Source organism: Apteryx rowi, unplaced genomic scaffold (assembly GCF_003343035.1).
Source record: "Apteryx rowi isolate R43461 unplaced genomic scaffold, aptRow1 scaffold_387, whole genome shotgun sequence".
Taxonomy (NCBI): Eukaryota; Metazoa; Chordata; class Aves; order Apterygiformes; family Apterygidae; genus Apteryx; species Apteryx rowi.
Genome location: NW_020450385.1, coordinates 821,812 through 844,648, shown reverse-complemented (window position 1 = coordinate 844,648; position 22,837 = coordinate 821,812). Strand labels below are relative to the sequence as shown.

The following is a 22,837-nucleotide window of genomic DNA, read 5'->3' as shown; positions in this document are numbered from 1 at the left end:
CTACATAAAAACAATTATGCAAAGATGATTCAGATAATTCGGAGGCAAAAAAGGTGATGTGTGAGCATGGAAATTATAAAAATAGTTATTTACACAGAGTCTCATAGCTATTATGGCCAAAATGCAGATGCCATCCTTCTTTAACTGTGTAAGCAAGTACATGGGTTTTTCTCTGATAAATGCCATATTCTTGCTGCTGGATCTAATGCTTTTTGGAGTTTGGAGAATCATAACTGCTTAAGGAGAGAATACAAAGTCCACAATTCACCAGAAATAGTAAACAAGATGTTAGAAATGATGGAAAGTGGATAGAACTCAGAGTGAAGGAGTCTTTGAATGAGTGAACAAATAATGAATTTCTTGAATGCCTGAAGTTACCATTCTGTCCCTTGCTGGAAAGCAGACCAGAGTTACACCACAAATGCACTTCAGATCTTCCACCCTGAAATCTAATTAGTGTACAGTAGTCCTCTTTGTGGCTGGCACGTCTGTGAGCAAAACAGAACGTTTGTGCACATACAGTGTCTCATCTTGTCCAGCAATTAAAAATTATTGGACACAGGCGTGGAAATATAGTCAATGGCTTTAAACAGGGGAGGATATATTTCTGGGATTCGGAGCTCTGAGAATTTTGTAATCCCATTTGCCAAAAAAGCAGAAATACCTATGCAGTTCATTTTGTCTCATGAATTGCACAACAGCACAGGCCTCTTCCAGCAGATATGCCTGGAGAATAAATTAACTGCAGAGATTTGAAATTATTGAGGCAATGAGCTGGGATCAATTTAAGGAGAGAGAGGGTTCCCTATTTATTTACTTAAATATTTGTGCTGAACCTCATCGAGCCATATGATTTTAGTAGCTGGGGATGACAGTCAGGATGTTGTTATACCCAGCAGTTATACCCAGCAGTCTTAGCAAGGGAGTGCCTTTCCCTCCTTAAGAATTCAGCTGTTTTGCTCAAAAACTTCAGGCAAGTTGCAAGACCACGCTATAGCAAAACATAAACATATCTCCATTATTTATTGGGCTTTTAATTGTCATTCCCATACAGCATTATGCTGTAGGACTTTGGGGAATAGCAGAACGATTCTTTCATCTTTGTGGTGATGTTTGTTGCTAAATAGCTGCAGAGGTTGAAGGCTAAATGAGATAAAACCAAGAAATAGTCTCATTTTCCTCAGAGGAGTCTGTTTAATAAGCCAGAAAGTACAAAAGTATTTTGGACTTCCAGTATAAAGAGTAAACCAATTGTTAGCTGGTGTTACAATGGAAGTTTCAAGTTGGTGCTTCTATTTAGCAACTCCGTCTTTGAAAGGAAACATGCTGAAATAAGGACTATAGTAGGCACACTGCTAAAAGCTGCATTAAGTTCCTGCTAACTGCAGAGCTTTGTCATTGGTTTGTATGTTCCATTTTTATTTATTTATTTATTTATTTTTATTTTATTTTATTTTTCAGAAAGAGCTCAGTAGTGACCTGTTGGATACCTATTCTGTTACTAATTACTATCACAGTGGAGTTACACTGTTCTGTATATAGGGTTTTCTCAAACTGGTTATCCTGCTAACCTGGGTCCCGAGTATTCTTGATTGTCGTGTATAGCTGGAGGCTTGTGCTCAGTAAGGCTTTTGGCCAACTGCAGGCTCAAAGAGATTTGGAGCATTAGAGCTCCATTAGTTCTGTAACTATTGCAGTCGCTGAACCATTCTCCTTCATGAAGAATATATTGCTAACAGGAGTAGAAGTGGGAACTTGAATGGGAGTGTAAGGACAGGATGTTATCGTTCAGTTTCCATAGGATTTGGGGAGAAAAAAGATGCAAACACAGATGCAGGGTCACTTCAGCTATTTCCTCTTCTGTGATACTTGCACATAGTCCTTGTGAATTCAGCAAATGAAAGAAATCAAAATTGAAGGTGAAATGTGTTCATGAAAATAAGAATGGTTAAATATAACTGAATCCAAAACACAAGCTAAGCTGGTCTACATAGACTATGTTAGACTGTTCTTAGGCAACTGCAATTTTGGTATTCTTCCTGATACCCACCAGGGATGTACAGAGAAAGGATGTCTTAAATGGTAGCTGCTAATTCTGAACTAAATCAAACTGGAAATTCGGTCTGAGAAGTTTCACAGCATATAGTCGACAGCAGACATTACTTCATTGCTAGTGAAAGGTTCAGCTTTATCATCCATAACAAAGAACACTGCAGTTCCAACAGAAAGGGATTTGTTCCTTAGTAACAGCATATACTGGAGCGATAGTTCTTGTTTTGTTTTGTTTTTGTTCTCTTTTCCTTAACGGATACCCAGAGGGTATTAGAAGCCTCAGTAGTTTGTGTTCTTCATTTCTTGAATAGGAAAGAGGAGGAGACTAGCCTAATACAGGTCATATGACAAGCACCTTAGATATCCTAAATTGTTTAGGAAATCCAAGGATTGAATTAGCTTATTCTTTTCAGAGGCACACAAAGTAAAGCTTTTTATATATCTGTCAAAAATTCAGAGTTTTAATGTGTTGATGGACATTAATACTGTACTGACAAAATTGTTGGAAAAAATGTACTCTTTCATGAGAAGAGTGCTTTCAGTCAGATCTAACACCACATACATAAAGCCATCAAATGACATTGTTGTTGGCGGAAGAGAGCTGTGAATGGCAGTTCCTCAGTGAAGAGGATATGTGTAGTTCTTTCAGGTGCTATTACTATATTTCCTTTTCTCTCTGTTAAATGCGTGCTACTGTTTGAAGTTTCATTGTAATGGATCTTTGGGTACAATAAGGAATTTATGGTGACAATAGAGATTCTGTACAATAAAGACTTTCAAAAAGAATCTCTGCCGGTATGGAAGTTCCTTTTATTTTAGTCATATCACAGATTTGGCTCATGCGATTAGAGGATCACTGGTGATCCATTTCTCCAAGATATTTTGATCACAGAGCTGTCAGTGAGGAGAGAAAATGCACCTCTCATCTGGATAGCACTTAAACAGCTATTTGAAAGTAAATAATCACCTGATATTTTTTTCTTGTATTGATTTAAGCATATGCTTAAGTGCTTTCTTGAAATACTGCCATAAAAATATTCTTAAGGATATATGAAATGAAATGAAAATGTCTATTTAGGTATAAGAAAAAAGTTTTGGTATTGGAGTTTGGGTAATGAAATAATTAGAAAGATGCTGAGATGGTAAGAATTAAACAATCGTGAAATCTTTCAGTAGAAAGAGATCGACTTGATGACCCTGTCTATGAAATTAATTTACAACTCTTGTCAACTGTTCATGACTGCAGGTTGAAAATTCCACCCTTAATTCTCAGAGTACATCTCTTATGAATCAAAATGCACAACTGTTGATCCAGCAGTCAGCTTTAGAAAATGAAAATGAATCTGTACTCAAGGAGCGTGAGGATCTGAAATCATTGTATGATTCACTTCTCAAAGATCATGAAAAACTGGAACACCTGCATGAACGCCAAGCATCTGAGTATGAATCTCTGATTGCTAAACACGGAAATCTTAAATCCGCACACAAAAATCTGGAGATGGAGCATAAGGACTTAGAAGATAGGTAAGTATTAATATGTATTAAAATTAAGTTTGTGATACCTCAGGAAAAAACAATACTGTATAACAAGTATGAATAAAATAAGTTTTAAATATGACATTAAGATCTTAAAATCATCTTTTCCAAAGCTCTCCATATTTTCTTGTTCCCATCCCCCTGCAAAAAAAAACTTAAATGAGATATTTGTTGACAGATACAATCAGTTGCTGAAACAGAAAGTACAATTAGAAGAATTGGAGAAAGTACTCAAGACAGAACAGGAGAAGATGCTGCAGCAAAATGAAAAACATGAAACTGTAGCAACAGAGTATAAAAGACTTCGTGATGAAAATGATAGGTAAAGCAAAAGTGTGATACGTGTATTAGTAGAGTCATGAGCACTCTCCTAGAGTGAGTCAGGTAGATTCCTCTGAGGTAATGGGTAGGTGCAGTTCTGGCAATAGATCGTTACTGGGATCACTCTGTAAAGGCAGTATGGATGAGAGTATGCAAGGTTTGGCTTCCTCCACCTGCACAGACCTGTAGCATTATCCAAACAGGCATTGCATCCACTCCCATTTCTAAATGCCTGGTGCTGCACCTCAGGACATGTAAGATGTATGCCATATAGAAACTCTGCTCTGTTTGTCTGTGATACAGAAAAAACAGCTAAACACAGACAATAATTATTGTATCCTAAACTAAATACTGAATTCCACATAGCACCCAAAGGAATCCCAGGCCAAGTACTGTGTGGTGTGAATCTGGGCTCTAGAGGGAGCAAGCTACTCTGCGTGAATTGCCTAAAGGGCAGGATCACTGTCTGAGGTTAATGCCAGTAGGAACAGAAATGCAATGTTGGGGGTGAAGGCCTGCCTGACCCCTGCAATTGAGGTATAGCTCGCTTTTTAAGTAGTCCAGTTGAAATTAATGGGATTAATTATGCAGCATGGTACTTTCTGCTTATCTGCCCCCCTCCCCCCCGCCCAGAAGAGGCATAAGAGTTGTTCTTAGGGCAAAGAGGCTCAAAATTAAATACCTCTTGCCTGTGCTATTGCGTGAGGAGTATTCKTTGGAGCTGGAGATTGTTGCTAGAGAGGGAGGTGGAGGCTCCCTGAAGGGGCAATGGAGCCTGAGAGTCTSTGTCCAGCCTCCATAGTTGGTGAAGTTTGGACCAATTCTGTTTACTTCTTACTCTGTGTTGGCAAGATATCTTAGCTATTTTTAAGAATCTTTTTTTGAAAAACAACATCTTAAAATTAATTGCTATGTCCACATTTAGAAATCTGCTTGATTTTTAAAATGCTGAGAACCCAGAACGTCTAATTTACTTAAAAGCAAAATGCACGCCTAGGAAAATTAGATTTAAGAGATGATTACCTACAGCATGTGATACTAAGAAATGTTTTTATGTGCTCTCCGGAGCATATAGTCCAGCACTGTAGTAGCCTAAAACTGCAATTCTCATCTTTCTGAGGGAATGTGGGTCATGAATRCATTTCCTTTTATCTGCATGTATTCTTTTATGGCATCTTTTCATTCCAGGCTTACTCATACATATAGTCAGCTCTTGAGAGAGAATGAAGTTCTGCAAACTGATCATAAGAATTTGAAAACATTATTGAACAATTCCAAACTAGAACAAACACGGTTAGAAGCCGAGTTTTCTAAACTCAAAGAACAATACCAACAACTTGATATTACATTTACAAAACTGAATAATCAGTGCGAGGTATGTAAGAATTATGCTATTTTTTGACTGGTGTTATTGAAATATTTTTATATTTACATAATTGTATTTTTAGATTCATAAAATCATATGAAGTGTTTGAAAGTTGCTCCTTTGCTATATAGATGACAAAGTAGGTTTGAAGACAAGTGAATTTCCCTGATGTACTTTTTGTTTTACATGTGTAGAGTTGCTGCCAACAGAGGTTAAGAATGTTCAACTCTTCTGAATATAAGATTTTGTTCAGTTGGTTGTGGCTTCTATCTAATAGTTTTGTGATAAAAGCTAAGTCGTAGTTATGAATGAGTATAATCTAATTCAGTTAAGTAGTAGCTACGTTCTCAATCCAATACAACAATTTAAAACTCATCTAAGAAATGAAACGAAACTGCTCCCCCCCCATATTATATGATGTACAGTGATACAAGAAGTTTGAACTGAAGTAAATTTCCTGACTTCCGTATTTTAAAATTGGAGCTAATGTGTTAGGTAAACTGTATTAAGCTAGTTAAAGTGTCAAAGAGGCTTTTATCAGTTGAGTCATAATATAGTTAAGTTTTTTTATCTGAGCTGACTATCTAAATCCTTTACAGATCTGCTTAAGTTCTCGTAATCTCATTATCTGTGTGTCAGATGTGCTCACATATATATGCATGCACCGTTTCATATGTTTTAACAGTTGCTTAGCCAGCTTAAGGGAAATCTGGAGGAGGAAAACAGACATTTACTAGATCAAATTCAGACATTAATGCTACAGAATAGAACATTACTTGAGCAAAATATGGAAAGCAAGGATCTCTTTCATGTGGAACAAAGACAATACATGTGAGTATTAAAAATAATGAAATTACTGTGGTGAGTGCACTTACACTAATACCTATATGTAAAAACAGCTTATGTTTTTTATAGGAATGATGAACGTGCTACTTACAAAGAGTTTCTTCTTTTAAAATAAAAATTTAAATTATATATGAAAAGCAAGTAATTAAAACTAGGAACATTATATTTTTAGTTATAAAGAGTCAGTACAACTGGTTTCATGGATGATATAAATGTCTAATGAAAAATGTTATTGCATCCTCCTTCTATTACAAAGATCCTGGTTTTTTTGAAAACTAACTTTTTGTAGTGAATTGAGAGAAAAGAAGACATGTTCATTTAAACGATTCTGTTATTGCCTTTTCTTAATACTAAGGCACATATATAGGTTATCTATTGTATAATAATGGCCAATGAAAATTTTTACAATTATGTATCGCTGTTAATTGTAAGATTGTTTTCTGTATCTCTCTTTATTGATTTTTCAATAAGGGGAAAAAAAGTATTATATAAAAATTCCTCAGGAAAAATGTCAACTTTCAGATATCCAGAGGAAGATGCTTCGCACACATTATATGTAAATTTTTGAAGTATACTTTATCATTAATTTCTGCTTACAGTGATAAGCTAAATGAATTGAGGCGGCAGAAGGAGAAATTGGAGGAGAAGATAATGGATCAGTATAAATTTTACGAGCCATCCCCCCCAAGAAGGTACTGCTGAATATGTTATAAATACAAATTTAGAACACAGAGTACCTATTCTCTTCCAGCTGAAAGTAAAGATTTCCTTTAACTTCAGGGGAGCTGAATCATGTCTGTGTTCTTGCATACAAATTAAGAAAAAATTAAGACAAAAGTAACGTATTATAATTGCAGTAAATGTATTATTGCTAACAGAAGAGGCAACTGGATTACTCTGAAAATGAGGAAGCTGATAAAGTCTAAGAAAGATGTTAACCGCGAACGTTTGAAGTCTCTGACCCTCACACCTACCCGTTCAGAATCCAGTGAAGGATTTCTTCAGCTGCCCCACCAGGACAGTCAGGATAGTTCCTCAGTGGGCTCAAACTCTCTTGAAGATGGCCAGACGCTGGGGACCAAAAAGAGTAGTAGTGAGTACTGCANAGTACCCTGTGATTAAACGTCTTTCTGATTGTGATTAAAAAGTAAGGGGTGCTTAGAAAAGCCTATGTGGTTTGGAATTTTTTTTAAGATAAATTGAAAGTCTTTAGGAACTGAGCTGGAATTCATTTATTCGTTTATTAAGAAAATTTATACTGACTTCATGCAGACTCCTCAAGTGTTTGGGCAGGTACTAGTTTTTAGCATTTCTGTAGCTCTAAATAAAAATGTTAAGATACATTTGCAGTATTTAGGGAAGATGAACTTGTCGGCGTTACTGGGACAGAAAAACAGATTTTGGATAGAATGTCAGATGCCACCACTTGTGTCCTGTTTTGTTTCTTCTTGTCCCAGTATGACTCCTTCCATTGTCTTTGAAAGTGCCTTTCCAAGCTGTGGCTGTGCTAACATCCTTAAGCTGTTAAAAAGGTTTTTGTCTGAAGATATTCCTCCAGCATCTCTCAAAATCAGCGATGAAGATTTTTGGCAACATTTTAGAATGCGATAGGAAAACTTACATAGAGGCATAAGCCGTTAAAAGGATCTGAATTGTTACTGATCCTAAAGAGAGAATTAGAGACTAAGAGGGAGAGACTGAGGAGCAGTGCTGAGGTGAGATTTGGATGTTCCAAACACAATTCACTGAGGTGGGATGAGCCTGACAGCTGTCCTGTTAGGATGCCCACGGTATAAGAGGCCAGATTCTGTGAAGCATTTACGCACATATCTGTTTCTTTTGTTATCCACTATTGGTAGGAATGATGAAAAATTCAATTTTGAGTAATTTGAGAGATTGTGTTACAGTCAAGTTATCAAGCTGTAATGATTCTGTTTATTAATGATACACCAAGAGAGTTGGTTGCATGTGTAAAAGCATCAGTATAAATGTGTATTAACAGTCACATAAAAACTTAAAAATACCATTTTAAAGTTTAATGTCTTGAGTTTCAAAACACATCAGATTAGTATTCCATTTTTTTCTCTCAGCTATAAATTTGCTGTATTAGAAATGATTAAAGCCGTTAGGATGTATTTTTTCTTTTGAACTTACAGTATAAGTTTAGTCAAAATTAAAAGCATCTAAAAGCACCATTTCAGGGAAACTTAAAATCAGATTTGTGAGTATTCTTTAAATAACTGAAGAAAATAGTAAGTTTGAGAATACTTATTATTGCTTTCATTGCTAACTAATCAATATGGGAAGCTTAGCATTCCTCAGTATAAGTTGATCAAAAGATCAACTGTAGCCTTTACAATTAAACTGGTTTTGAAGTCTTGGTGAGTTGAGTGACTGAAGCTACAGAGGAGGTGTTTGGAAGTGCGTTCACTTGAATCAGTAATGTGCATGCTCTGGTTCAGACTGGGTGCAGATCTACAGCAGATCATGCCAAATGATATGTCCACCCTTTCTCCCTTTGCTAGGGTACCAGTGGACAATTGAGATTACCCAGTGACTGATAACGTAGGTGCATCTATTACAGAGCAGTCTTTAAAGGGCATGGATTCTTTTTGGATAAACCTAACCTAATGGGTTTTCAGGAGTGCACCTAATGCTTTTCATAGGCATGTAGTCTATGAGACTAGACTAAAAATGATCCAGAGTAAAGCAAAAAAACCTCCAACCTCTAATCAAAAACAAAGTGCCCCACACGCTTAAAAAAATGAACTGAAATAGCCCACAAACCTTGAAATATGTGTAGTATGGATATCATGTCCACAGCACTGTTCCGCTCAACAAATCATCTGTTGCCTGCACTAACTTTCTTATATAGCCAGAGGTTGTAACTCAGACTGGTAACCAGCCAGAGCAATCCCAAATTGCTGTTTTCTGTTTCCTTGGTCTTATTACTACAAAAAGAATTTTATTTATTTATTTATTTTTATCAATTGACATTTAGCACTTTTTTAGTAATATTGCCTCAGCTAATGGATAGGATTCTAAGACATTAAAAAAAAAAAAAAAAACTGTCTTACTGGGAGAAAAAAGGAAGCTGAATGAGAGAAATTGAATGCACTTGTCCTGAGCAAAGCTGTTAATCCATCTATGGACAGTTATGTATATGCATATATGTTTTAAAATCGATTAAATATAATCCTGTGAAAGCATTCAACAAAGTCAGGAGCTGTACTCCAGACCTGTCCGGCAGCATCATAGTGGCTGAGGTACTCCACACATCGGTAGCAGTTACACCACTTTTCTGTGGAGCTCTGTGAAGGTAGTTCAGTAGGAGCTGTTCGTGTCCTTCATCAGTCCCACTGTGTTTGGAGAAGTGACTCCTGGGAAGTTTTTATTATTTCTGATGGTGAGGTACATAAAGATCAGGATGCTGAAAGACTCTTAACTTTCTCATAGTAGAGCTACAATTATACTCTGTTGGATGGCTCTAGTAATGAACTTGTATTTTTACTTAGTGCCTTCTATTTCATTTCCTTGTGCTATGTGTTAGAGATGTATAAAGCAGTCTTAACGCATGTAATCAGAGTAGTGGTTTTGGTTGGGCTTCACCCTGTCTAACTTCAGGCGTTTCCTCAAAGTCTGATTTAAAAGCTCAGTCAGTATAGATTCCCTCACTACTCATTAGATGGAAATAGGCGTCTCCAAAGGATGGTTCAGATTTTGGTTAGGCTAATTCACACTGTGCAGGTTCAAATATCCTTGCAAGGAACCTAGGAGAACTGCACTCCAAAGCTAGCTGCATACAGCAGCTTCTAATTATCGGAGTAAGTCTAGGCTTATGTTTTCATTTATCTGACTTTTCCTTTTTCGTGTCAGTAAGTAGATACTTTGCCCAGTTCCTCTTGCTAAATACCTCTGAGATCCTTCTGAAGAAACCATGTTACAAGGAATGATACAGTATTCTTCCTTGTTACAGTGGCTGATCCTCAGAAGAGATTTGAAGTTACTCAGACCTTCTTAATTTTTTACTCCAAGAGCCTTGTTCATGTTCCCTTTAATCCCAGTGTGTTTATCCACAAGCTGGAAGGGTTGAGCTGATTCTGGATTCCAACCTTCCATTACACGTCACCACAGAAACCACAGTTTTGGATAGATTAGGTGCAAATTCAGTGCTGACAATCTTACTTGAGACAGTTTGTGTTTCACAAAGTTAAGAGGAGAATATCTCAGTGCAAGAAGCACCAGTAGTGGTGCACATTTTGCAGTCTCTTTCTTCTGCTTTTAGGATGACTCTAAATGTAAAATATTGAGATATTATGGCTCCTTTCTTTTCTCCAGAAAGTGGCTTGGTGGTAGTGGCTTCCACTGAAAGAGATTACAAGAAAAGATGTGTAAGTTGCCTCCTAGCTAAGCAGATGTTCAGGTATTGTGGCTTTTCATACTGGCTGAAGGGAATTTTATGTAAGGGAAGAGATAGGTTCTGTGCCATGCTAGTCTGTTTATTTTCTGTGTCTGTGAATGGAGGTAGTTACAGAGGGGATGTTCGGGTGAAAGGTTGTCCTGTTTGTCCTTCAGAAGGCGAGAGAAGGCACCGGTTCATTCCTCAAACTGCAGTCACTCTGGCACAATTCAGTAGTATTCTTAAAAGCTACAGGACAGAGGATCTGATACAAGTGATCTTTGAGACACACAGGTTTCCTCCCCCTATTTACCTGTCAGAGAAGGGGAGAGATAATGATTCCAAAATGAATTATTCTGCTACCACTATTGATAAATGGATTCACTGTGTGAAATCTATAGATTTTCTTCTGAAGATGGTGAAGACAGAGAATGCCTCTTTTCTTAATGCAGGATACTTTTGCATGCAAAAGTTAAGGGATCTATGCTATTAGAAGGACAGGTGATCTTGGCACAAAAATCAGGTTACACCGTTCTGAGAAGAAAACAGCATCTGAGGTCATTTGCATCTTTCTGACAGAACAGCTTTCTCAGTGCACAGGTGGATAGGGGATAGATCCCCCTGCCACTGGCCCCATTGCTTGATTCATGGAGTGCTTCGAGGCCTTGCTTGGTCCCAGAAATCCTCTTGAAAGGAGGGGCCATTTGTATGACTGTGAAAGTGTACAGCACAAAACTGAAATCCTGCAGTCAGTGTGAATATTGTATGCGCCTCTGTCTGATTGCAAAGTTTCAGCTTTGCTTTTCACATCTGTATTCAGTGGTTGGATCAGGTGAGTACTATAGATCTGATAGCTGGTTTGTGCAGAGCTGGTTTTCCATTGGGAATGGGATACTGTTCTGAGCTTTTGCACAGAAAAGACAAGGTAGGCAAATAGATTTCCCCCACCACCACCACCCCCCATGGAGAAAAACAGCCTACTTTTGCTAGCTTCTACTTGATACATTTCAGATTATCACCAATGTCCCAAGGAATTAAGCCTATCATCTTTAAGCAGTACAGTGAGTATCATGGTACCAGCAGCAGATGCATCGTATCATAGCGGAAGTAAGAGAGATATACTAGGGGTCTGTTATTTACTATCAAAACATTTAGAATTATTAAGATTATAAAGATTATATAATAAAATCTTTTATATATTATAAAGATTTTTTGTGTGTTCATGAATGGAATGATTCAGGGATTTTAATAGGTCCATACAGAATTTCCCAGATTTGTTTCTGGCAAATGGGGATTTCCTGATCAGTGAAAGAGATGTGCAATACTTAGATCTATTTTCAACTCAGAAAACAAGAACATATTCTCAGAATACTAAAAAGTTATGATTATAAGTGGATCCTTTGAGTAGATGATTGCTTGAGGTCAAGATAGGCCTCCTGCCATCTCCGTTTTTTAAAGTCTTTTAGAATTAAAATGTAAAGAGCCATGGCTGACTAGGCTGAATTTCATGTTTGTTTTTTCAGTTTCTGTTTCTTCTGTAGCTCTGCCATTACAATGTTGGGTTTTTTTGCAGGATGTTTTTAGCCATATCCAATGCAGAAATTACTATGCAGTCTCTCAAGAAGGGTGCATTATACTGAAGGACAGATTTTGTTGCCACCTTGTACGATGTCCCAGGACATCAGTAGCTGCAGTGAAGTGGTTGCATTAGGTGCAGTTCCTGAGGACTGTAAATCAGTCCTTTTGGTGGTGATCTTTGTTAATGAACAAGAATCGGAGATGACTCAAATGATTCTTGGCCATCTTCTGGTTACTTTTTGACAAAATTAACATGGACTTTTTTAATTAAAAGAGATCAGTTATCCTGCCTGTAAAAGATTATGGCTGTTTAAAAAAAAAAACAAAAAAAAMCCCATGTTTCACCAGGGTGACAAATAGTAGTAGAAATAGAACAAAATTACCTCTTTGCTTTGTTGTCACTAGTGCTAAAACTATTTAGTTATTTATCTGTTAGGAAACTAGTCTAATGCTGTTCCTTGTATTTCTTTGGCAGGAAGCTATTCAAAGCTACATGCTTTTATATACAGCTAGAGAGACAAAATGCATACTTCCTTTATGGGAGGGTTAACAGCCTCTCCACTTTGTTTTAGCCAGTTATCATCTATTTTTGTCTTATTTTCAGCTTATTTTCTCAGGATCTACAAGAGGAGCAGTGCTTGCTGATTTGGAAGAAAACATACCAAAAAGCTGATTATTTTTAAGTACCTATTATGTAGATAAAGAAATACTGTTAATTATGTAGTGAATAATTCAAAGATTAAAATGAGCTGACTGTACTTCTAGCATATATAGATAGCACATGTGACCTTTTCTGCCTGTTCCTCCCCACCCCATGTCACACGGAACGGACATACCAATATACTTAGAGTTGCTCTCTGATCTGGATACAATTGTGTTCTAGATCTTTGAAAACTTTTACATTTGTTTATGGCACTTGGGACTGTGCTATTCATGCACTAGAAGCTGTAAAATGCATTGCTTTTCTTTTTCCTGTAATGTTCTGAGCGACATTTTAGAGCCATATTGCACTGGAGGAGGTCTTCTTCCACTCCTCTCCTGAGAGTGGAGAGCAGTGAAGCAGACCTAGCTAACTCATATATACCCACTCGAGGTTTTGTAGGTAACAGAGAAAAAGGTATTCTGTATGCGGTAAGTTCCATCACACTTCACAGAATTGCTGTTAACTGGCAGGCATGAGCTGTGAGGCAGAGTAGTTGAAGCCAGTTCCGGAATAACAAGTGGGCACCAAAGAATTTATTTTAAAAGAACTCTACTGAAAATAGTAATTGTGGGAGACAGCAAGTAAATCAAAATAATGTAAAACGTTCTATAAAAAGAATTGTGATCAGTGGCACAGAGTCTAGTTGGAGGCCTGTAGCTAGCGGTGTCCCCCAGGGGTCAGTACTGGGTCCAGTCTTGTTCAACTTCTTCATCAATGACCTGCATGAAGGCACAGAGTGCACCCTCAGCAAGTTTGCTGACGATACAAAACTGGGAGGAGTGGCCGATACACCAGAGGGCTGTGCTGCCATTCAGAGAGACCTGGACAGGCTGGAGAGGTGGGCRGAGAGGAACCTCMTGAAGTTCAACAAAGGGAAGTGCAGGGTCCTGCACCTGGGGAGGAATAACCCCATGCACCAGKACAGGTTGGGGGTTGACCTGCTGGAAAGCAGCTCTGCAGAGAAGGACCTGGGAGTGCTGGTGGACACCAAGTTAAGCATGAGGCAGCAATGTGCCCTTGTGGCCAAGAAGGCCAATGGTATGCTGGGGTGCATCAGGAAGAGTGTKGCCAGCAGGTBGAGGGAGGTGATTCTCCCCCTCTACTCAGCCCTGGTGAGGCCACATCTGGAGTACTGCGTCCAGTTCTGGGCTCCCCAGTACAAGAGGGATGTGGCACTACTGGAGCAAGTCCAGTGAAGGGCTACAAAGATGATTAAGGGACTGGAGCATCTCTCCTATGAGGAAAGGCTGAGAGAGCTGGGCCTGTTTAGCCTGGAGAAGAGAAGGCTGAGAGGAGATCTGATCAATGTGTACAAGTATGTGAAGGGAGGGTGTTGAGAGGATGGGACCAGACTCTTTTCAGTGGTGCCAAGCGACAGGACGTGAGGCAACGGGCACAAACTGAAACACAGACACTTCCATCTGAACATGAGGAAATACTTTTTCACTGTGAGGGTGACAGAGCACTGGAACAGGCTGCCCAGAGAGGTTGTGGAGTCTCCTTCTCTGGAGATATTCAAAACACACCTGGACGCAATCCTGTGCAATGTGCTCTAGGTGACCCTGCTTGAGCAGGGGGGTTGGACTAGATGATCTCCAGAGGTCCCTTCCAACCTCAGCGATTCTGTGATTCTGTGAATTACAAACGTGCCTTAACAGTACTGTGTCTCTTGTAGCCTCTCACTATACATTTCCTGCTTTTTCTTTATATTAGAAACAGTCTTTTTGCCCTGTATTTGTATAACACCCAGTGTAGTAGAGCTCTGGTTTATGACTTGGGCTACTGGACACTCTTTGAAGACTACAGTGAACTTTTTTGTGTGCAAACATAGAATAATGTGATGGAGAGGAATATTTGTTTGTGTCAGGGTATTTCATGTGCTCTTGTAAAAGTGTGTGTGTGTGTGTATATATATATATATATATATATACACACACACACACATGCACTGCTGTAGAAAATATAAGCTGCTGTATAATAAGCTGCTGGTTGATCAGAAAACCAAGGCAAATGACAAAGCACCAGTCCCAGAGATCACTTTGGAGAGATAAAATAATCATACCTTTGGCTGATAGGCTGGATTACACTGCTTTCACATCTGCATAAATAAGAACTTTTTAATATTTCATTAAGCATTTCTTTCTGAATCTTACATCCCTTTTTTTTGCATGTAGCTCCTGTATGCTTGGCAGTCAGCCGACACATTTATCTGATGCTTCATCAAGATGAAGGTGTCTGCCAGTAATCAGTTACTAATGCAGAATAGTTGAATCTAAGGACAAGATTAATTTGTGATTCCCTCTCCCCCCTCACCTTTTAATACCATTTGTAATTTTAACTTCTATTTCCTGATATGATGTATGTTATTTTCTCTGATTCCATCCAAAATGTTACAGCAACACTCTCATTTGGATTTTCTTTTGGTGTATGTGGTTGGTGTTTTTTTTTTTTTTTTTTAATCTTTGGTATTTTTAAGTTAAAAAAAAATTTGGTGTATACCATTCCAACTAGTAAATATTTTTATTACAGATATGAAGAGGATTATTTCAGTTAAATATTAAAATCTCTGCACTTGTAAACACAGTTGCTTGAACATAAGATCTATATAATTTTTATATAAAACAGAAATTGTTAATGAGTAAATGATATAATAAATGAATATTCATAAAAGATCAATTTTCCTATTACAGATTCAGGGGGGAAAAACTACAAAAATCACTGATCTAATCTCAAAAAATAATGATATGAACATATTTTAGAGTAGATGTTTTACTTAACTCATAGATACTTTGATTTTAAGCTTTTTTTGCTTCATGTTCTTTACATTGAAGAAATGTGTTTTTCAAATAGTAAAAAAAAAAAAAATCAATTTATGTAAGCACCTGCAAAGAAGCTACATATATTTTTTCAAGAACTTGGCAATTAAAAATTTCAAACTGTATTACATGCTTCACCATTGTTTTTGGTGCATTTCTGAGTATATTAAAGTTTTCATAGTGTAGTTTTCATATTTCATTATCACGCAGAAGCATGAGAATGATAGTATTTAGCATAGCATACATAGCTTAAACTCAGACATTCATTTCTGTCCTTAGTTTCAACATTTAACTTCCATCTGTTCTTCTCCCTTTTTTCTTTCGTTTCCCTGTTTCCGTTTTTCCTCATGCTATGACATAAAAGTGGTTGCACTGAAAAGACTGCCCTTTTTGAGGAACAGACCGAAGGAAAAAGACAAAATGAAGGCCTTCTACCGTCGCTCCATGTGTAAGACTTTATGACAGTTCAGCTTCTTTTAAATGGCTACACTGGCTTCCATTACTAATTTTTCACTAACCTCTCCCTGGACTGCGCTGTTTTTTTCCCCACCTATTTTGCAATGTGCCAGTCCTGCTACAATACAAGGAGCTGGAGCTTTTTCTCCCCCCCCCCTTTTTTTTTTAACCTTGGCACTGAATACTCTGTGTATGTGCACATGCACACGTTTACATGCACAGACACATGCATATACATATATATATTCAGTGCATTCAGTTACATGTATTTGTATGCATATTTTCTATACACATGTGCCTATGTGTATATAAATTTACAGTGCACTCTAATATAAATAGTTTTAAATTACACATTTCATAAGCCATTTGTTAAGCAATTACTACAATTTTTTATTTAAAGAAAGTGTAGAAAAAATAGTGCAAGGCTATAAGGTGGTCTGTCACTCTTCAAGTATTCATCAGTTCTTGTGAAAATGTTGTATTGTTTTGTTTTTTTTATGAGGGGTGGATACTTTTCTCTAGTCTCATGAAGTAAAGGTGAATATCATCAGATGTCATGTTTTTCAGATCCTTTTATTATTGCACAAAATACAGTATCCCTGCAGTAACCTGCACTGTACAAGGATCCTTATCATTGTTGACATTATATTGGATTAGCACTTCTGTCCATTTTATCCTTACTCATTCCACTTTATCATTGCAAAACAGCATATCAAAGCTTCTAACATATATTACATATCATTGCAGCACAAGCATGGCAGTTATACCTAATGAAATCAGTTCCAAGAACCATACTGAACTGAAAGAAGTCTCTGACTTACAACACTTTCATTCATTGAGCTGATTGCATGTCATAACATGGATGATCTTGTGTTTGTATCTTACAGTATTCAATATACTTTAATGCTTAGAAAATTGTCAAACATTTTACAATACAAAATAAGAACAAAAGCAAATACATTGACCATGCTGATCATTTGCTTTCATTTGCATCCCAGCCATGAATGACCTGGTGCAATCCATGGTCCTAGCAGGAGGACAATGGACAGGTAGTTCTGAGCATCTGGAGGGTCCTGATGATATATCTACGGGTAAAAGGAGAAAAGAATTGGGAGCTATGGCCTTCTCTACTACAGCTATCAACTTTGCAACTGTCAACTCTTCTACAGGCTTCAGATCCAAGCAGTTGCTAAATAATAAAGGTATAGGTAGAAGCTTTGTGCACCGTGATGTGATTATGTGTAACAGCAATTTCATATAAATTGTTTTTTTTGTTTTTTTATATAGTTTAAGTTTTTCAGCAAAAAGCAATGTGAATAACTAAATTGCAGTTCTGAGATACTGAATAGGGTTTAACAACTGTAGCTGTAAAATGTTTCAGGATTTTCCCTACAAAAATGTTACCTAAGTAAAGATAGATTGGATCGAAAATAACTTCTATAAGATTTTACAGATGATAAATATTTCAATAATCTTTTTGTAGTAATTTTGTTTTGCATCTTCTTTTATATTATTGTGTATAGATACTACATCCTTTGAAGATGTAAGTCCACAAGGTATTAGTGATGATTCTAGTACAGGATCAAGAGTTCATGGTAAGATGCGAACTTTAATTAAATGAATTAAGGATACATTATGTGAATGTTAATGAAGTTTGCAAAAAACAGTGAATGGCATTGTTACAAGTGAGCATGTTTTCCATGATTTGCCTATCACTTGAATGTATGGTATCATTTCTTCAGATTATTCTTTTCTTCTTTCTTCTTAGACTACTATTTCAGTTAGATGCTATATATCTCTCCTAGAAAGTATCTATGAAGTGCATCTGAACAGGATCAAAATATTTTGCCTTTTAAACTGTATTCAGAGTTAATAGTAAAATAAAAGAAGTTATAATTTCAATACTAAAAAATAAATCCAGATCTGTCCTGATTTTTGAGTATGATGTTCAGTGAAATCTAAATTTGTCATGTACTATATATTATAAAATAATTATGTGTTTATTCAAGCCAAGCTATGAAGTGAATGCTATATAGGTTACTTAAAAGTGAAGTTTTAACTCTTTTCTAAAAATATTTAAAATCAGTATGAGCCACAAACATTTTGGAAATAACAGTGCAATTATTTCCCTTGTATTGGATAGGAGTACAGGACATTAACTGTGCAGATGCTCTTGCTCCTCCTGTTCGTGGCATTTCAACGATATGCAGGGTTCCTTGTCAAATCTGTTGTAAGTGACCTAATCCCGAGCAGCTTTCTGCATGCCAGTCTTTCCATCTCTAAAATCCTGGTTTCCCACTAACAAATCAGTTTCAATTCTAAACATGCACTCTATTTCTCTCTTCCTTTCCCTTGTACCTTACTATTCCTGTAGTGCCCTTTTCTAAAGCGTCCTCTTGGACTGCCTGGAAATCCCTTCGCTTTCTGATCTGTAAGAAACACCACTTTGTTGGCAATGGGCATGCTCAGCCTGTGAAATAGTGCATGATTCCTGCCTCAGAGCATTCTGTGATCAGAATGTAAAGGTACCGTGTCACCTGCTAAATTTTTGTTCATCATGGTGTCTCCTGATTTTCCATTTAGCTTCCAGACCAGCCAGCCTTGATAGTGGCAGAACATCCACTACCAATAGCAATAACAATGCTTCACTCCATGAAGTCAAAGGTATGCTGTAGGGGAATTTACATACATGCTTCACTTCCATTAGTTTCTCTGTAAGATCATCTGTATGGTAAAACACTACAGCATGTTTTTTCTTCAGACGTTTTATAACCTTCGTTCCCCAAGTTAGAAAAGAATACAAGTATTAAAGACCTTGTTATGTTTTTAATAAAAATTAAAAGGGTGATATTAGTATGTAAGTTTAAAACTATTTTAAACCAAATCTAACTCAAGTAACAATGTCACAGAACATGAATTCCCCCCAATTTAATTTAAATTCACTTATCTTTAAGCAGAGAAATAACTGCTTTTTTTGTAGCATGTGTACTGCTACTGTAAAACTGTATAATGTGCAATACAAACTAGACAAAATGGCATATGTAATACTATCCTATAGACTTTTGTATTCTGCTTTTGAAAAATTAATAATGTTCCAGGATTTAGCAGTATTCCCTAAATTTTATATATTATGAGACTTGACATATTTTTTATGTTGCTTGTGATGGCCATTCAATAAGTTTTTAAAATTGCTATTAGCTGGAGATACATAAGAGTAGAATGCTACCGGTTCAACACATCATTTAATATTCTTAGCTTACACTTATTAAATAGTATCTGTTTATTTGGAAATTGAAATGAATGCGAGCTTAAGATATTTATTCAGTTATTTTCTCTATCCATTTGGTTACTGTCTTCTGTAAAAGATTCTTTGAGGTAGGTCTTCCCCCAGTTTGTATACAGAATATCAGAAACCTCTGCTGTAAGCTGCTCACTTTTCTTCAAATTTATTTTCATTGCTTAGAAATAACACAAAGTAGGAAATATTTGATTATTCATATTTTAACTCAGTTCACATTTACTGAAAATCAAGGAGATTTCTGTTGTAGGATTTATTTTGCATTTAATGCCATATGCTTCCTTCAGATCGCAGTTCTAATAAATTAGAAGTTACAGCACAAACTGTTGGAGAAGTACCATTTCAGAATAGCTCTTGTTGAAGAACTATGTTGAAAACCTTTTCTTTCCATTCTGTCTTTTGTATTTTATTTAATGTAAGACTCAAATAGTACACTAGAGTGTACACTTTACAGTGAACAGCAACAGTCATACATTCAGCCTCTTGGAATATAGTATTGTGTTGATAAAAGTCCAGATTATAAATGAAAGGTACTCTTCGTTCAAAAGCTATCGTGCTACATTTAAAAAGCCGGGGGGGGGTGAAACTGTATTCATAATATACTTGGTTTGAGTCATACAGGACAGCTGGWTTCTTCAGTATTTTAAATAGAATTATTGTTAAGTGAATCTGATAATGTTCCAGATGGGTAAGATTATACTGTTTAACAGCTTTCATGTATTTTTGTTACAAAATACTTAACACTGTTTACCCCAAAGCAGGTGCAGTTAACAATCAAAGCAGGCCACAGAGTCACAGCAGTGGAGAATTTAGTCTGCTACATGAACACGAGGCTTGGTCTAGCAGCAGCAGCAGTCCTATTCAGTATTTGAAAGGTTATACCAGATCTAGTCCTGTGCTGCAGCAAAGAATGCCTGAAACCCTGGATAGTCGTGGAAAACAGTTCAAAACTGGTTCTCCTGGAAGTGAAGTTGTTACCCTACAACAGTTTTTAGAAGAAAGCAACAAGAGTACCTCAAGTGAGGTTAGTTTAAAAATATTTACCTTGCTTTTGGCTACATATTACCCATATACATGCACAGAATTAATAGAATATTTATAGTGAGTAGACTTGCTTTAAAACTTTGTGGAGATACTTATGTCTACAGTAAGTAGTAGTGTGGACCAATAATAGTAGACTTGTAGATTAAAACAGTTGAGGGCAGAGGTCTTGATGTCTGCACTATATGTGCTTTGGGGGCTTTAATTAGAACTAGTTCTAGTCTGGACCCATTAAGGAGTGTCCAGTAAGGAGATAGGATCACATCTTCCCATTTAGTTTCATCCAAAAGGAATTCCATTTGTATACTCTGATACTGCTTTGCCAATGTGAACCAGTGTGGTAAGTGAGGACAGCTGGGAGCGCACTCCTGACCTGAACTTGAAAACTGATGTAAGCAAACCCACTGCCAACTCAGTTTTTCATTTTGAAAATAAAGGTTTCTCAAATAATGAATGAAAATTAAAAAAAGACACAGAGTATATTCTGAAGTACCAAGCTGAGTAGGAACTGTGTTACTCTGGGATTAAGTGGCTCAGTGTACAGGAACAAAAGCCATTATTGCCTACCTCAGCAATTAGTGCAGGTGTTCTAATAGCAGATGGTTAATTTATTCAGACTTTATCCTGATAAACTGTACTGGTTCTATGATACAAATCATTTTGGAATTTCACAGCTTGCCCCTTTCTGGGTTACTGAGTTAGGGGAGAAAAGTCAGTCTCTCTTGCATAAAATTGTCCAGTGTGGTGATGCTTGGTATGCTCGTCAGAGATTAGATGGAAGGCCATAAACTCAAAGTAGCTTTACTTACCTTCTCCCAGTTTAGTACCTGTCTTCAGTAAGAGCTGTTGTCAGATCTGTCTTATATCAACAATAAGGAAGTGGTCAGTTAGGCCTCAGAGGTGCTTTTTGTCCCCTAAGGAGAGGCTATTGTCTGCTTCAGTTTTATTTAACTTTAGTGGGCAAAATACCTGGCCTTTTAAATCATTGAAATATTGGAGAAATAGGAGAGAATGCTTCTGTCAATCAGTGACAGTGTTAGAAGCCCAGAATCGCTATTGTCTCTGTTAGAATTCTAATTTCTTCATCACTAGTTCTGAAGTAGATTTGTTCTAAGCCTAAAGGTGCTTTAGGCTATAGTAAGCCAGTTCCTGTGGCTAAGGTCTTTCAAGAATAACTCCATCTATTTTATTTACACAACTGAAATTAGAAGATACACATGATGATGTGATTGGGGTAATTTGTGACTTGAATCTGGAGTAAGCCCCTGTTTTTTTGTCAGATACTTAAAATGCTCTAGTCCGCTGCTGTTCAGGTGATCATACAATCCCTTTCATGGAATCACAGAATAATTCAGGATGGAAGGGTCCTCAGGAGGTGTCTTGTCCAATCTTCTGCTCAAAGCAGGGTCAGCTGTGAGATCAGACCAGCTTGCTGTCTGCCAAGACCTCTGGGTCCTTTTCAACAGAGCTGCTCCTCAACTAGCTGGTCCCCAGCTTGTGTCATTGCCAGGGCTTCCTCCTTCTCAGGTGCAGGACTTCCAATTTGTCCTTGTGGAATTTCATGAGGTTCCTGTCAGGTTGTTCCAGCCTGTCTAGGTCCCTCTGATTAGCAGCCCTGCCCTCAAGTGTATCGGATGTTCTCCCCCCAGTTTTGGTGTCATCTGCAAACCTGGTGAGAGTGCACTCCATTGCTTCCTCCAGATCATGAATCAAGTTTTCAAACAGGACAGGTTCCAGGATAGACCCCTGTGGTACTCTGCTTGTTACTGTCTCCGGGCAGAGTACAACCCATGAACCACCGCCACCCTCTGAGTCTGTCCATTCAAGCAGCTAGCTTGCCACCTGTTTGTCCATCTATTCAGACTGTAATGGCCCCACTTGGATACAAGGATGTAGTGGGAGACAGTGTTGAAATCCTTGCTGAAGTCGAGGTAAATGATGCCTGCTGCGCTCTTCTGATGCACAAATCCAGTCATTTTATCCTAGAAGGCACTCAGATTATCAGGCATGATTTCCCCTTGGTAAATCCATGCTGACAGATATAAAAAAGAAATTTCCCACTTTTGAAGAATGTTAAATAGTTTAAAGGAATTCCTTTGGAATTTCTTTGATACCGTGGGCAAAACTATGAGATTTCCAGATGACGTTTCAAGTCAGAGAGGCAGCTATGGTCATGCTTTTTGAATTTCACCCAAAAGTAATACAGTCCATCTCTGTTCATCAGAGAATTTAAGCATATAATGTCCAAGTTCATCTGTTTCAAGTTTATCTGCATAAGCTTGAATGCTCTTTTGAAAAAGGATGGGATTTTGCACATTAAGCCTATGTATACATGCTTTGCAAAAAGAAGAAAAAAAATCTCAAAGTCCACTTTCAGGCCTAGCCAGTTTACCCAATCTTGTGAAAAAAATTCCTCTCTGAGAAC

The 22,837-nt window shown here is 37.3% G+C and overlaps 1 protein-coding gene across 1 annotated transcript in view; it reads left to right on the top strand.

The window, feature by feature from the left end:
• The window catches only part of CCDC88A (coiled-coil domain containing 88A), a gene marked incomplete at its 5' end in the record, with an annotated part of 74,348 nt that overhangs the window by 45,128 nt on the left and 6,383 nt on the right, over positions 1-22,837 (top strand). Inside the window, 12 exons of the mRNA XM_026074400.1 lie at positions 3,299-3,576; positions 3,767-3,910; positions 5,098-5,284; positions 5,961-6,106; positions 6,721-6,813; positions 6,979-7,214; positions 15,982-16,065; positions 17,072-17,275; positions 17,597-17,668; positions 18,217-18,303; positions 18,657-18,737; positions 20,130-20,395. Of these exons, the coding sequence (XP_025930185.1) occupies positions 3,299-3,576; positions 3,767-3,910; positions 5,098-5,284; positions 5,961-6,106; positions 6,721-6,813; positions 6,979-7,214; positions 15,982-16,065; positions 17,072-17,275; positions 17,597-17,668; positions 18,217-18,303; positions 18,657-18,737; positions 20,130-20,395 (1,878 nt within the window). The remainder of the gene's footprint in view (positions 1-3,298; positions 3,577-3,766; positions 3,911-5,097; positions 5,285-5,960; positions 6,107-6,720; positions 6,814-6,978; positions 7,215-15,981; positions 16,066-17,071; positions 17,276-17,596; positions 17,669-18,216; positions 18,304-18,656; positions 18,738-20,129; positions 20,396-22,837) is intronic.